This window comes from Diorhabda sublineata, chromosome 1 (assembly GCF_026230105.1).
Source record: "Diorhabda sublineata isolate icDioSubl1.1 chromosome 1, icDioSubl1.1, whole genome shotgun sequence".
Classification (NCBI taxonomy): domain Eukaryota; kingdom Metazoa; phylum Arthropoda; class Insecta; order Coleoptera; family Chrysomelidae; genus Diorhabda; species Diorhabda sublineata.
Genome location: NC_079474.1, coordinates 9,006,552 through 9,019,193, shown reverse-complemented (window position 1 = coordinate 9,019,193; position 12,642 = coordinate 9,006,552). Strand labels below are relative to the sequence as shown.

At 31.8% G+C, this 12,642-nt stretch overlaps 1 protein-coding gene across 2 annotated transcripts in view; it reads right to left on the bottom strand.

Annotated features, from left to right (window-relative positions):
* LOC130449501 (metabotropic glutamate receptor 2) overlaps nt 1-12,642 on the bottom strand; it is a 566,135-nt gene that overhangs the window by 297,152 nt on the left and 256,341 nt on the right. The window contains exon 2 of one of the 2 annotated variants that reach the window (XM_056787390.1): nt 2,725-2,857. The exons of the other annotated variant lie outside the window; for it this stretch is intronic. Within the exon in view, the coding sequence (XP_056643368.1) occupies nt 2,725-2,816 (92 nt within the window). The 5' untranslated portion in view covers nt 2,817-2,857. The remainder of the gene's footprint in view (nt 1-2,724; nt 2,858-12,642) is intronic. 2 annotated transcript variants of the gene reach the window in all.

The following is a 12,642-nucleotide window of genomic DNA, read 5'->3' as shown; positions in this document are numbered from 1 at the left end:
GAATTATTGTGTTATATATTCTATAGAATAATTGGATCATGTATATTGGGAATTTTTTGGGAGAAAACGAAATAGATCCTTTCATTTTGGCCAGTTGAGTGTATTATGAAGTGATGCTGTAAGAAGATCTACGTCACAAAGCTAACAAAGTCGTGTGATATTTTTAAAATAATAATTTTTTCAATAAATATATCGTTTTCTTTGACCATTATTCACAACACAAAAGAAAAATAGATTGAAATTTGTCTGAAAGCATAGGATTTTCAATATTGCATATTGAGTCAAAATACTTTGGAGTAATGAGATTCGCGCTTTGAAGTCTGTATACATGAGAGTGGTAGTGGAATCCTTCTTAGAAATATTGAGACATTTCAATGTAGATTTTGTGGAAAATACTAGTTTTTGGTATCCGTGTTGGTGTGTGAATCGGAGTCGGTCAAATGTGAAAAACATTCTCAAGGATTGTTTCTCCATAGAAGTTCATATTCACGCAAGACTGTGCTACATGTACATCTAAAAACCCATACACTATTAACTAAAGTGTATTCTTATGAATAAAAGAGGAATAAAATGATGAAGTATTGGTAATCCATAGGAATATCACTTCTTTTAGTAGAGTTTAGTAGAGTAGTTTTTCAAGTTATACCTTGAGTTGTTTTGTATGTTAAAACTTTTGGTGAATATATTGATTATATCGGGTTCACACTTATATTTTCACATTATTAACTTGCTTATAAATAACAAACAATTGAAGGTTAAGAAGGGCAATATTTCTTAAAATGTTTCATTTTTCCATAAGAACATTGTTATATACTGGATGTATTGGTGTATCTAAGCGTTTAAGCTTTGATTTTCAAAAATCCTACTTCTTACAAATAAAAATTAGAATCGGAATCAGAAGATGAACTGATGCAACCAATATTCACAATGAGTAGCTCGATCATTTTATCAGTAATTTCGCCCAACTCCCACATTTTCTCTTTCTCTTTGCTCGTCTTCTGCCAGTTATCAGCCTTCAAATCATTCACAACCTCCAAAGAAAATTTTAATATCACTTATTCTAAAAAAGCTTATTTTTTCCTGATTCTTCTATCTGCCCATATTATTTCAATCAAGTTTAGTTCGCAATGATTTGGTGATGATATAACCACCGTGATTATACGATTTTTCGCAATTTTATCAATTTGAAATTTTTCTTCGCATTATGCAGAAAATACACCAATAATATGGTTGCTTTCTCACAGAATCGGTATGGACCTTAATATTCTTTGAATTTAGCCAATACTTCAAATTTATTTTAACCACTTGACTGTGAATAATTTTTCCGAGTCTCCAGTGATAACTATCATTATCCATTACGTTTATACAGCTCTGAGAAATCATTTGTTCGAATCATTATTTTATGATATCAGCATTTATGTCCTAAATGGAATAAATTTCTTGTTTGGTCTCTCTTTTCTTTCATAGTCCTGAGGTAATTCCTTCTCCAAACTAAAATATAGTTCCTTTCCTTTGGAATAGATTTTCTGGAATTCTTTTTCCAGCGAAATTCTATTTCTTTGGAAAGTTTGCATATTGTACTTTTAGTTAGTTAAGGGTAAATCATGTTAATCTAGAACTGACAAGAACTTTGTCTAGAACTGACAAGAACTTTGTCTACTGTCTAAAATAATTTTCTAAAGAACTCATGCACTTTGCGAAGTCTCAATTTGAAATAGTTTTCGATTTTAAATTTGGGTTTTCCTGGAACTGTTTGTGCTCTTTGAAAATCACTACATTTCCATAACTTTTAAATGATAGATTTCGCAACACCAAGTGTACTACTACTCAATTTCACTGTTTATTCATTACTTTCAAACTAGTGTTTGTCTGTAAATTATTCAAAACAATTGAGTATTAATATTTAGAATTCACAGTATATTGCGGACAGCACCTTTCACGCTGCAACGAGTCTAACCTGTTAAGAATATACTTGAACTTACTACATAGAAAATCCTCGAATCGTATTTTCGGTGAAATTTGTCGGGAAGAAATTATTGGAATCAAAATAATTGGGAATACACAGGGTTTTTGACCAGTCCATATCTTTTTTTGTTGTTCTGCACCACTTATGGTTATAAAAATCCAATAAGAGCAGGGAAAATTCTATTAGCTCAGGTTCATTTATGAGAATTTCAGGAAATTATCATAAATATAATTATTATACAGATTATTCTGTAATAACATTTTTTAGAATAACCATATCAAGTGTTTCATCAGTGAGTAGGTTTTATTACTCTCTCGTAAATTAAATTCGAATGAGTCTACATCCAACACCTAACGCACATAGAACCCTTTGGTATACAATGGTAAAAGACGTGAGCGCATATTCTCCAAGATCAATGAGAAAAATGGTTAAAAAAAAGTTAAAGTCCAACCAATATGGTTTGGATCCACGGCAGAAAATTTTCAAGAACTCAATTCGTTATCAAAGCTAGAAGCGATGTAATCGAATGGTAAAATGTCTTCAAAGTTTGTAAAATGTTATTCGTGTAAAATTTATTTATTCAAAATCTTTAGTATCATTATTATAATGAACAAAATTTTTCCTCTAGTATTACTTCGTAACAATTTAAGAGCTATCTCAATGGACAATGAATCAGACTCTGAATCAGTTTATTCTGCTTTTGATACCAAGAACAAACAGCATGAAATAAGAATATTAATTTTAATGAACTAGCTTACCTATGTATTTTATGGTCCTTGGAGGATTCTACGTCAATTACCAAATATAAAATACTTAATGTGAAAAAAATTTTGTTGAACGCAAGACTCATACTCTCTTACTTCCTACGTCTATTGATTATAGATATTGTTCCTGAAAAAATACCTTTTTGTCACGATTTATGATTTAGATGAACATTTTGCTGGTGTCACAACGATTGCAATTCTTATTGCTAAAATGTATTTGAATTGTACACTTAATAATATAATTAACTCATCGTAAAGTTTCTCTAAGGAGTCATTGAACTGATTTTTAGTAGAAATACCAAATTATTGTTCAAATTTACAACAATGAATGTTATGGTAAACTTATAACCCCACCAAAAACAATATAATTTTTTTATAATAATTCACCGATAACATACAAAAATTACCATAAAAAAGGTAACTTCTCTGGAAAATAGATAATTCATATCGGAATAACCAACTACGCGTACTCAATGAATTATTTGTTCATAGTGAATATAGTAGCTTCTGTGTGTTTTTATGTGTTTCTATTGTGAATAGTCTTCATCCAAATAAGTTAAATGGGAATTCTAACGATTTTTCAGATATATATTTCTGAAACACTACTCTTGTTAACACTAACACTATGTTTGCCATCGAAACAACACACTTCAATATATCCGGGAACGTCAAACGTGTTCGCTTGACAACTTGAATCCTTATAAGAAATATCAAATTAGCAAAGTACGAGGGTGGTTGATACATGGCTGAAAAAATTGGCATCAGCGTATGTGGCGTTCAGCAAATAATTCATGAAAGGCTCTGGGAGGTTTACACTGTCAATGGAAAGATGTTTTGGGACATGAGGAGAGTAATTGCCTTTGATTTTCTCAGTGAATAACGAACTGGGAACGCGCAGTATTACAATAATCTCCTAAAAAGCATGGCGAAACCTATTTACAGATCAAAACGAAGCGATATTCCAATTCGTTTTGCTATATTGCTAAAAGATGAATTGCGTTTAGAAACACACTCCTTATGGTCTCGATTTGTCTCCTTGAGATTATCACTCTTTCGTGCGCCAATAATTACGAGACAAGCCGAGTAAGAGACAAGCTTCAGACACGCTCCGACCTGTCATCTCTCTGAAGCTGAATCATAGATATGTACCCATATTCGTCAATAGTATTATAAACGAGTGCATCACAAGTTTACTGTAAATAACTTTTCAATGAATATAGTTCATTCAATGAATATTGTTCATCCGAGAATAAATATGGTTAGTTCACTCGTGATATTAATTGTATTTGTTCCATAACATAGAAATTATTATAATTTTTGTGTTAATTAAATTTTTAGAAATATTTTTCGAGTACCGAAACATGTAAAACTTGAATTAAAATATTTTTACAGTACAAATTTTCAGAAATGGAATTGATTATCATATTCTTCATGAATATCTTGATATAATTCATAGATATGACGAGATTCTAAGTGAATTATTCAAATCATTTTTTCTGAAATCTTATCCAGAATTAGGTACGTAACGTGCTAATATTTCGACCTAACCTAACCTAACAAAGAGAACGAATAGATGCTTTCCTAATTAATCTGAATAAAGTGATTAGAAATACAGGGTGTAGCAGTTAATTCTGCATTTATAAAATGCTATGGATACGTAAAAGTGCAAGTTGTCAAGGTTTCCGTTATATTTCCCATTTCAAAGCATTTCACTCGCCATAAAATAGTGGTTAAAACAACAACATCGGTCCAACAATGAGTAAAAGAGATGGTAGTGGGAGCTCCATTCAAAGTCTTAAGAATGTTGAACGCTTGTATGCTGCTGTAAGAAGAAGACCCACAAGATTAGCGCGTGGGCAGAGTGTTGTTCTTGGAATTCCTGACAGGTCTGTCTGAAGGATCTTAAAAAATTCAAGTAGTTCAGGCATTGAACGAAAACGATTTTGCTGCCCGACGGCAATTCTGGGCATGGTTAAAGAAAATGAGGAGCTTGTTCAAAATCTCTGGATAAGTGACGTGGCACCTTTACAACTCTTGGGATTTGTGAACAAACAAAGCTTCAGGTACTGGAGTGATCAAAACCTTCGTCAAAAATAAAGGACAGTCTGTCCCCGCGAACGTAGAGCAGAAGCAGAGTCAAAGTCATTGGCAGCCTCTTACCTTTATCGAGTATATCAAATTTCAAGAGGTACCTAAGAGAATATCGTTAACAAGATAAAATCCGTTAATCAGGATGAAATAAGAAATAGAATACTGAAATAACAAATCAATCTTAGCCTAGCTGAAAATGAAATTTTTATAAGATGCGATACTGTCAAGGAAAGAAGATAATTTGAAAATATAATTGAATAATCATTTATTTCTGTTGATTAATTTTGCGAGAAAAGTGAACATGTGAGTGTGGGTGGCAATTCAATCTTCAACAAAATAGTTGTTCTTTGAAAGATCTTTTGTCTAGCAATAAAAAATATGTGAATAATAATTAATTTAATTGTCAACGTGAATGCTAGAGGGAGATTTTTCATATGTTTTAAATATTTCAACAGAAGTATAAGTGGATCTTTCGAAACTAAATTGAATTAAAATTGGATAAACAAAACCTTCATGTCGATCAACAACATAAGATATCTATCCCGAGATATTTTATGTTGTTGATTGAAAATTTTTCTAACTACATACTGTTCGAATGATAACTAGGTTAGCAAAATAATTTGAGTAGTAGTATCTGCCGTTAAAACTTTTACTATACCAATTGCGAGTATTATATTGTAGATTACACCAAAATAATATGGTCCTACACCAGAGATTTTGATAACTTCAAGAGTTTTGAGGAAAAATGGGATTACGTGTCATAGTAATGGTAAAGTGGATCGCCATAATATGCTCTACCGTTCTGAAACTTTATATGGAAAAGATCTAACATTAGGGTCGTTGGTTTGTAAATGTATGGTATACTGGGCGGACAAATAATTGGGCAATATTTTCAACGAGACAGTTGAGGTTGGAAGATATTTAGAATTTTTAAGAAACGAATTACCAATTCTTTTAGAAGACTCACCCTTAGCCATTCATTGTGATGTGTTCTTACAACATAATGGTTGCACGTCACTATATTTCATATATGCTACGCCCTTTCTAGATAGATCTCACTCTAATAGGTGGATTGGACGTGGACGGTTATTTATTCGGTAATCCATATCTCCAGATCTACTTTAGATATGTATTTGTGAGGCCGAATAAAATATCTTGTTCATTTCAATAGACTCGCGACAAGAGATGATATTATAAAAAGAATACGACAAGCAATACGAATCATTTCAGAGGCAAAATTTGAAACTGCTGTCCTAACCATGTAGAGAAAATGATTGACGACATTTTGAACACCTAGAACACCACTAGATACGTGGTTAGTTATATACGTTGTTAGAGTTGTTACATGGTTTATTTAATGATTTTTTCTCATTGTTAGAATAATAAATGCCATCCAGCGGCAATAATAAGATTTATCATTATTAGAGCAGATCAAATTACTGTAGGTAATGTAGAATGAATTTTTAATTTCCGTTGTGGCCAATAGACGTTTGAAGAAAACTCATACATTTCTTTAGATACCTTAGATCAGACGAAGATATGGATTATTATTTTGATGTTAACTCAGTTTACTTCTAAAAGACCAACACAAACTTCTATGCACAATTCACGTCATCAGCTTACTAGATACTCGAAGAGAAATTCTCGCTGTTCACACATTTGTTAAGGTATCGTTGGACGGAAAAAAGATGATATTTACGGGTTGTTTTTTGCTATTTTAATATTGATTTAGTTTTCTTTCGAAAACCTACTTAAACTTTTATGCTTCTATTCTATACTTTGTCAAGAGAAATCACATCATTTTTTCATAACAAAATTCTTAGTCTCCCCTACCTCTTATTTAAACAATTGATTTTCAGTCTCTGAAGACGATAACTTGGTTATCGAAAGGTGGTGTACTTGTGAGTGTTGGTCTAGTTGTAGTGAAAACAGTGTATTCAGTATAATTTCCACGTGTTTCTAAGGGTCACTTTTGTTTTTTTTTTCCTCCAGCTGTAATATAATACATACTCATGTCAAGGTTATTCAATAAAACTGAAATATCTGTTCCCAAGAGGGTGAACGTTTTACGGCAAGAATTGCTTGAAATGTTTCTGAAGATTTCCATATTTTCACCTATATGCAAATCGGAAAATAACCGAAAAACATTTAATATGATATTCTTATTAGAATGAATTGTTTGTGAATCAATAGGTTGTGATTAAATTCAAAATACTATATACCCTTAAAAATAAGAAATGAATACACAATTTACATGTTGTACGGAAATTTCTGATACACGCATTAATGATATTATTAGAAACTGCGGTAGATCATTCAAAACTAAAACTACGGACGGGGGTCAGTCAAATGATCCGTAAAAGCTTTTGATACGGGAATGCTAAATAGTTTCAGGATTATTATCTTTCTATATTATATTCAAGTTAGATTATGGCGTTGATATCATTTATTTGTGTGTGTCGTGTAGTTGGTCCATAGAGGTCTAGAACATGAAAGTGTGAAAAACTATACGAATATGAATTATCTAAGAAGTCATCTGCTTTATTCGAATGTCCTTCACAAAAGAGATGATGCTGTTTATGCATTCTATCAAGGAAACGTAGCGAAGTACGTGCTAGTTATAAGCAAAATGGATACCGGCTAAGCTATTCCCTAAGAAGGAAAACAACTTTCCGAAACTGTACTACAATCAGACTACTGGAACTTGCTGATGGCCTGTTCATGTGTTTTATAACCATTTGAACTTGACTATGATAAACGCTTTTTTTTTGTACGAAATGGTCTCAGGGGCAAACATTCCGCGACATTATTTTATCAATATATATATATAATCCCGAGCGCATGTACCAGCAGTTTTGTCGCTTGCTGAATCTAATATTGCAGGTAGGTCTAAATGTCAAATGAAAATCTACAAAGGAAACAAAACCAGGGATAAATGCTCAAAGTGTCAATAGATGATTTGCGCCAGTTGTCAGTCGGAGAAAAAGATCTGTCGTTTATGTTAAATGTAAAGTCTTTTACAGTTTTAGCCTAGTTGTTTCGTTGTGTACTTTTTTCACACAGACAGAAAGTCTTCTACGTTTGATTTAGCGGTTCGATTCCATTTTTGGTTAAAGACTTGGGCTTTGGATGCAAAACTTGAGTCAAATAAGAATCTACTTCGTTTCAGCTTTTAGACAGTTATCTTTTATGTATAGTTTTGAATGATTTGCCCTTTGTGAGCGGTAATTTCACAGTACAAGGCGTAAAATCACTTCTTTTATAAAAATAAAAATTGGAATAAAATAAAAATCCGACCGTCGTTTTTATTGTGTAACATTCTTATAATTTGAACTAACGATTGTGCACAGGGGAGGTGATTCAGATCTAAAATTGGAAAATAAGTGAAGCACGGGGATTGCCTCGTTGCAGAAGTTGAAGGTAGTTCTCAGAGTTATAGTGTCAAAAAGTTGATGAAAAGTATCATATTTATTTTTACATTTCCAGCAATGTGTAGAACAAAAGCTCATGTGAACTATAAACCTATAAATTTGAATACGCCAAACCATCTTTTAAATTTCCTACAATGAAAAAATGACCAATCATTTTGTACCCTAAGATTCCAGCCCAATTTTTGTGGTAAGGGAGGGGGAAATTTTTTCTCACAATAACGCTTGTTATTTATTGGTATTCACTATTAAGGCGATTTAAATGTTCTGTACTTTCTAAAAAACTTATCTTACAAATTCGCATCGTTCCGATCGTAAAATATTCCTCATTGTGTGAGCAAACTAGAGTATGGAATCATTATTAAACAACTCTTGAAGCAACCTCATTTGGACATAGGGATGGAGTTTATCTTATATGAAATTCGTATTAGATATGTTTGCGAAAGATCAAGTTTTTTTTGATGTAGTGTTTAATCGTCTTCTGAGATAATAACATTTGTCTGCAGATTTTCTACGTCCTGATTGAATCAGCCCCAGCCTCTTTCACCGAAGCAATCTAGATCGACGTTCGAAGTTCATAAACTTGTTGCTTACGAAAGTGGTAATCGATGTCATAGTAGAAATATTGATAAAATGAAGGATATTAGCATGCAAAATTTGGAAACTATCAATCGTACTTTTTTTGATATCAGAACGAGTAACAAAAATTCAGTGTGAGGTGTAAGAGACCCTATACATTAAGAATGAATATAATTAAATGCGAAAGTCGTGAGACGAAACTGAGTTATTCAGCGGGTGTGTTTATTATCCTTAAGGGACTAGGCATCAGATTAGACGATATTTTACTTTGTGCACGTCCAAAGTATAGAACCACGTGCTTCCGCTGTCCGATTTGGATAAGGAATCAGAATTTATTCTTTTGTTAGGTGGAAGTTGACTTCTGGTTTATTTGAACATTGGATTTGCGAACAATGTAAACGTCACAACATTGATAAATACAGTGAAAAATCTAATAAAGAAATATTGATTCAATTCGCCCTTCAATGAAAATAGCTCAGATATTGACGACCAAATGTTCAATTCAATTCAGATTTTTAATGAAATATCTTGAGCATTAAATAGTATTTGCATATTTCATAATAATTATTGTCAGAATATGAGCATACTGAAGATGAAAGAATAATTGATAACAGAGAATAGAGTAGATAAAAATTAAGGAGATTATAATGAATATGAAAAACCTTCAACGCCCAGGCAGAAATAATATAACAGAAGAAATTGGAACAATGAAGTAATTGTACCGCTAAAATAATAAAAAATGATGCAATACAAGATGCGGCTATTAAGTAAGGAGACTAGCAGTGCTACGGGATAAGTACGTATGCGCCAAATGGGATTTGGCGATTTTCAGCTATTTAGCTGGAAGCCTACTTTTTCGAATGAGATGTCTAGTGTATCTGTAGACAAACCAGTGTAGTCGTGGCCTTCGACTTAACACTATTGTGGAATGTATTGTTGTGGAATGTCTCATGAAATTTGAAAAAAAAAGTCAAACTTATAATGTATTGGAACAATAAATGTTTGTAGCGTGGACATGGCCAAAAAGATGCTGAAGATGATCCATGTTCTGGTCACCCTTTCACGTCAAAAATAAATGACAATATTGAAAAATCAGCAATTTTGTTCGATTTGAACGTCGCGCGATTTCTGAATCTATACAAATCGACAAAGATTGTATACAGCAAATTTAACATGAAAATTTTAACATGCGGAAGATGTGTTTAAAACAACTATTAACGAGGTCATCATTAATTTTGACAACTTATTTGTTAAGAGGCGCGCGTATCGCTCTGTCTTTCAGCCCTTCATAATTTCCATTGGCTAAGCAGTTACCAAATACTTGAATAAATAAAAGATATACGCTTGAAATGATATTCTGTGGTGATTGAAGTTTTTTCAGAGTACTTAGGGTCAATGCGCCATTGCTCAATTTTAGTAAATAATCAGAAAATTGTCGTTGCTCTATATCAACGCGCCTATGTTTTTCTAGTTCTCAAGATTTTAAAAAATTTACCATAAAGAGCATAACTCTGTTTTATTCCCACGTGTCCGTACAGCAGACATTAGCTAAAATCATTACTTCCCCACCGAAAGGCAGATTTAATATTTGGACTACCCAAACTCCACCTTTTACTTCCAATTATTTTATTTCTCGTTCAATAGAAAAAGTTCATGATTAAGTTGATTGAAGATGAAATTGATTATTGAAAACTCTAATTAGACGACATTTTTTGGAATTGAATCCTAGCTATATAGAATTATCGCCCACTAAACCTCCTGTATACTAAATTTCGTGAAAGCCGTTTCCGCGATTTAATATTAAATTAAACACCACTAGCTCTTCAGCGAGCGGCGTTAAAAACTGATAAAAAAAGTTGGAAAGCTGGAAACACCTTATGAATTAAAATAAAAATAGATTATCGATTATCCAAAATGGTAATTTATTGCTAACAACAATAATATATATAAAAGCAAATATGAGTAGTCACGGTTGACTAGTTGAGGTTCGATTTAAGTTGAACTGTTTTTTACTATAACAATATTTCAAAATACACAGGCCAAACCTCTGGAACTTTACAACAACGCATCACACAACACCAAAGTGATTGCAGAACCCTTAAACGTAGTTGCGCCCTATCAGAACACGTAATCAATACGGGCCACAGCATGAACTTTGGAGAAACCAAAATTTTGGATATATAAAATGAATACAACAAAAAAGTTATTTTAGAATCCTTATATATGAAGAGTAACCAGCCTAGCATAAACAAATTATCCGACACAGAAAATAACAGTCAAATTTACAATTAGTTATTAGCTTTATCAAACAACCCAAGAGAAATCAGTCTTGTTGATTCTAATTCAAGTAACTAAGTACAAATAGTATTAAACACTAATAAGCAGAATTTCTTTTATCCCACAAATTTTTTTTCTTTTTCTTCCATTATATATCATCTTAATTTGATATAAGAAACATTCTTGCCACTTCAACCCAACCATAATATTAAACGTAATCATATCCTTAACAAAAACTCTGAAAAATGAGGAGAAAAAATCACTTTAGCGAAGTCGTCTTTTGGGTAATGGAGGAAAGAACAAAACAAACAAAATTGTATCTCTTCCACATGATCTGAAATTTCCCACAAAAAAGAGATTGAGTGACTGGCAATCACTCAGTGACTTTACTACACCTGAATTTTATAAAACTGAAAATATGATTTTTCGCGCTGGAAACGACAGTTGTTATTAATAACGTTGACCAATATGTTTATCAACAAGTAAATTATTTTTATTTTTTCTGCTCATTTTATATTTTTTCGTTCCAGCTTTTCATTTCCTCGGTGAAATTCCAAGGAGTAGGCAGATTGATAATGGCTCCAAAGTGAGAGCCGAAACGTCGAGAATTTTTAAAATATCGACCCGTGAACCTAGTTCTTTTGTTCATAATCCTGACAGCGTAAACCTATTTGAATAAATGGTGTGGACTAATTTTAATATATTTTTCGAGCTTTCAAATACTTATGTATTCATCATCTGGGACTGAAATTATGGTCAAATACATTATAAGGAATATGTATAAATGTATAACAATAATAAAATTTTCATTAAATATTGTGAGTAAAGTTTCATCATTTCTTTAATATAATCTTCTGATATCATAATAATAGTTTCATTAGATTTATTTGCTTTCAAAATTTTGGGATTTCTATTTTGATTGATGGATTCTTTGGTTTTAGTTATATTTTGAGCTTTGATATTGCTCTGTTGTTTGTTTTTCAATTTATTTTTAAAATTAGTGATAATATTACAAGAATCAGATCGTGTTTTATTTTGAATTCCGTTATTTAGATGATTAGTGTTACATTCAATATTACATAAGATATTTGTCACAGGTAATTCTTTGTCGCTAGAAATATTTTGTACAAAATTGGGACATGAAGATAAATAAAATACATATTCCTTATAAATATGTATTTCGTTAGATGTTCTTTATGTACAAATAATCCTATTACCATTGTGAAAAATATATTAATGAAAAGTCAGGACAAAATTGAAGAATATACATAAATAAGAACGAATTTTATGAAAGCTATTCAACTCACAACATATTCCAAATATTGAAATGAAATACACGAACAAATTGATGGTTGTGCTATGGATGATTTCATTTCAAGTGTTATAGAACAATTAGTAATGAAATGTGAAATTTACGATATGTAGATGATTGCATTACTGCGGTAACAAAGAATCAAATTGAAAACATAAATAAAAAATTCAATTCTCATCATAAAAAACTTCAATTCAGGATCGAGGTCCAGCAAAATAATGAAAT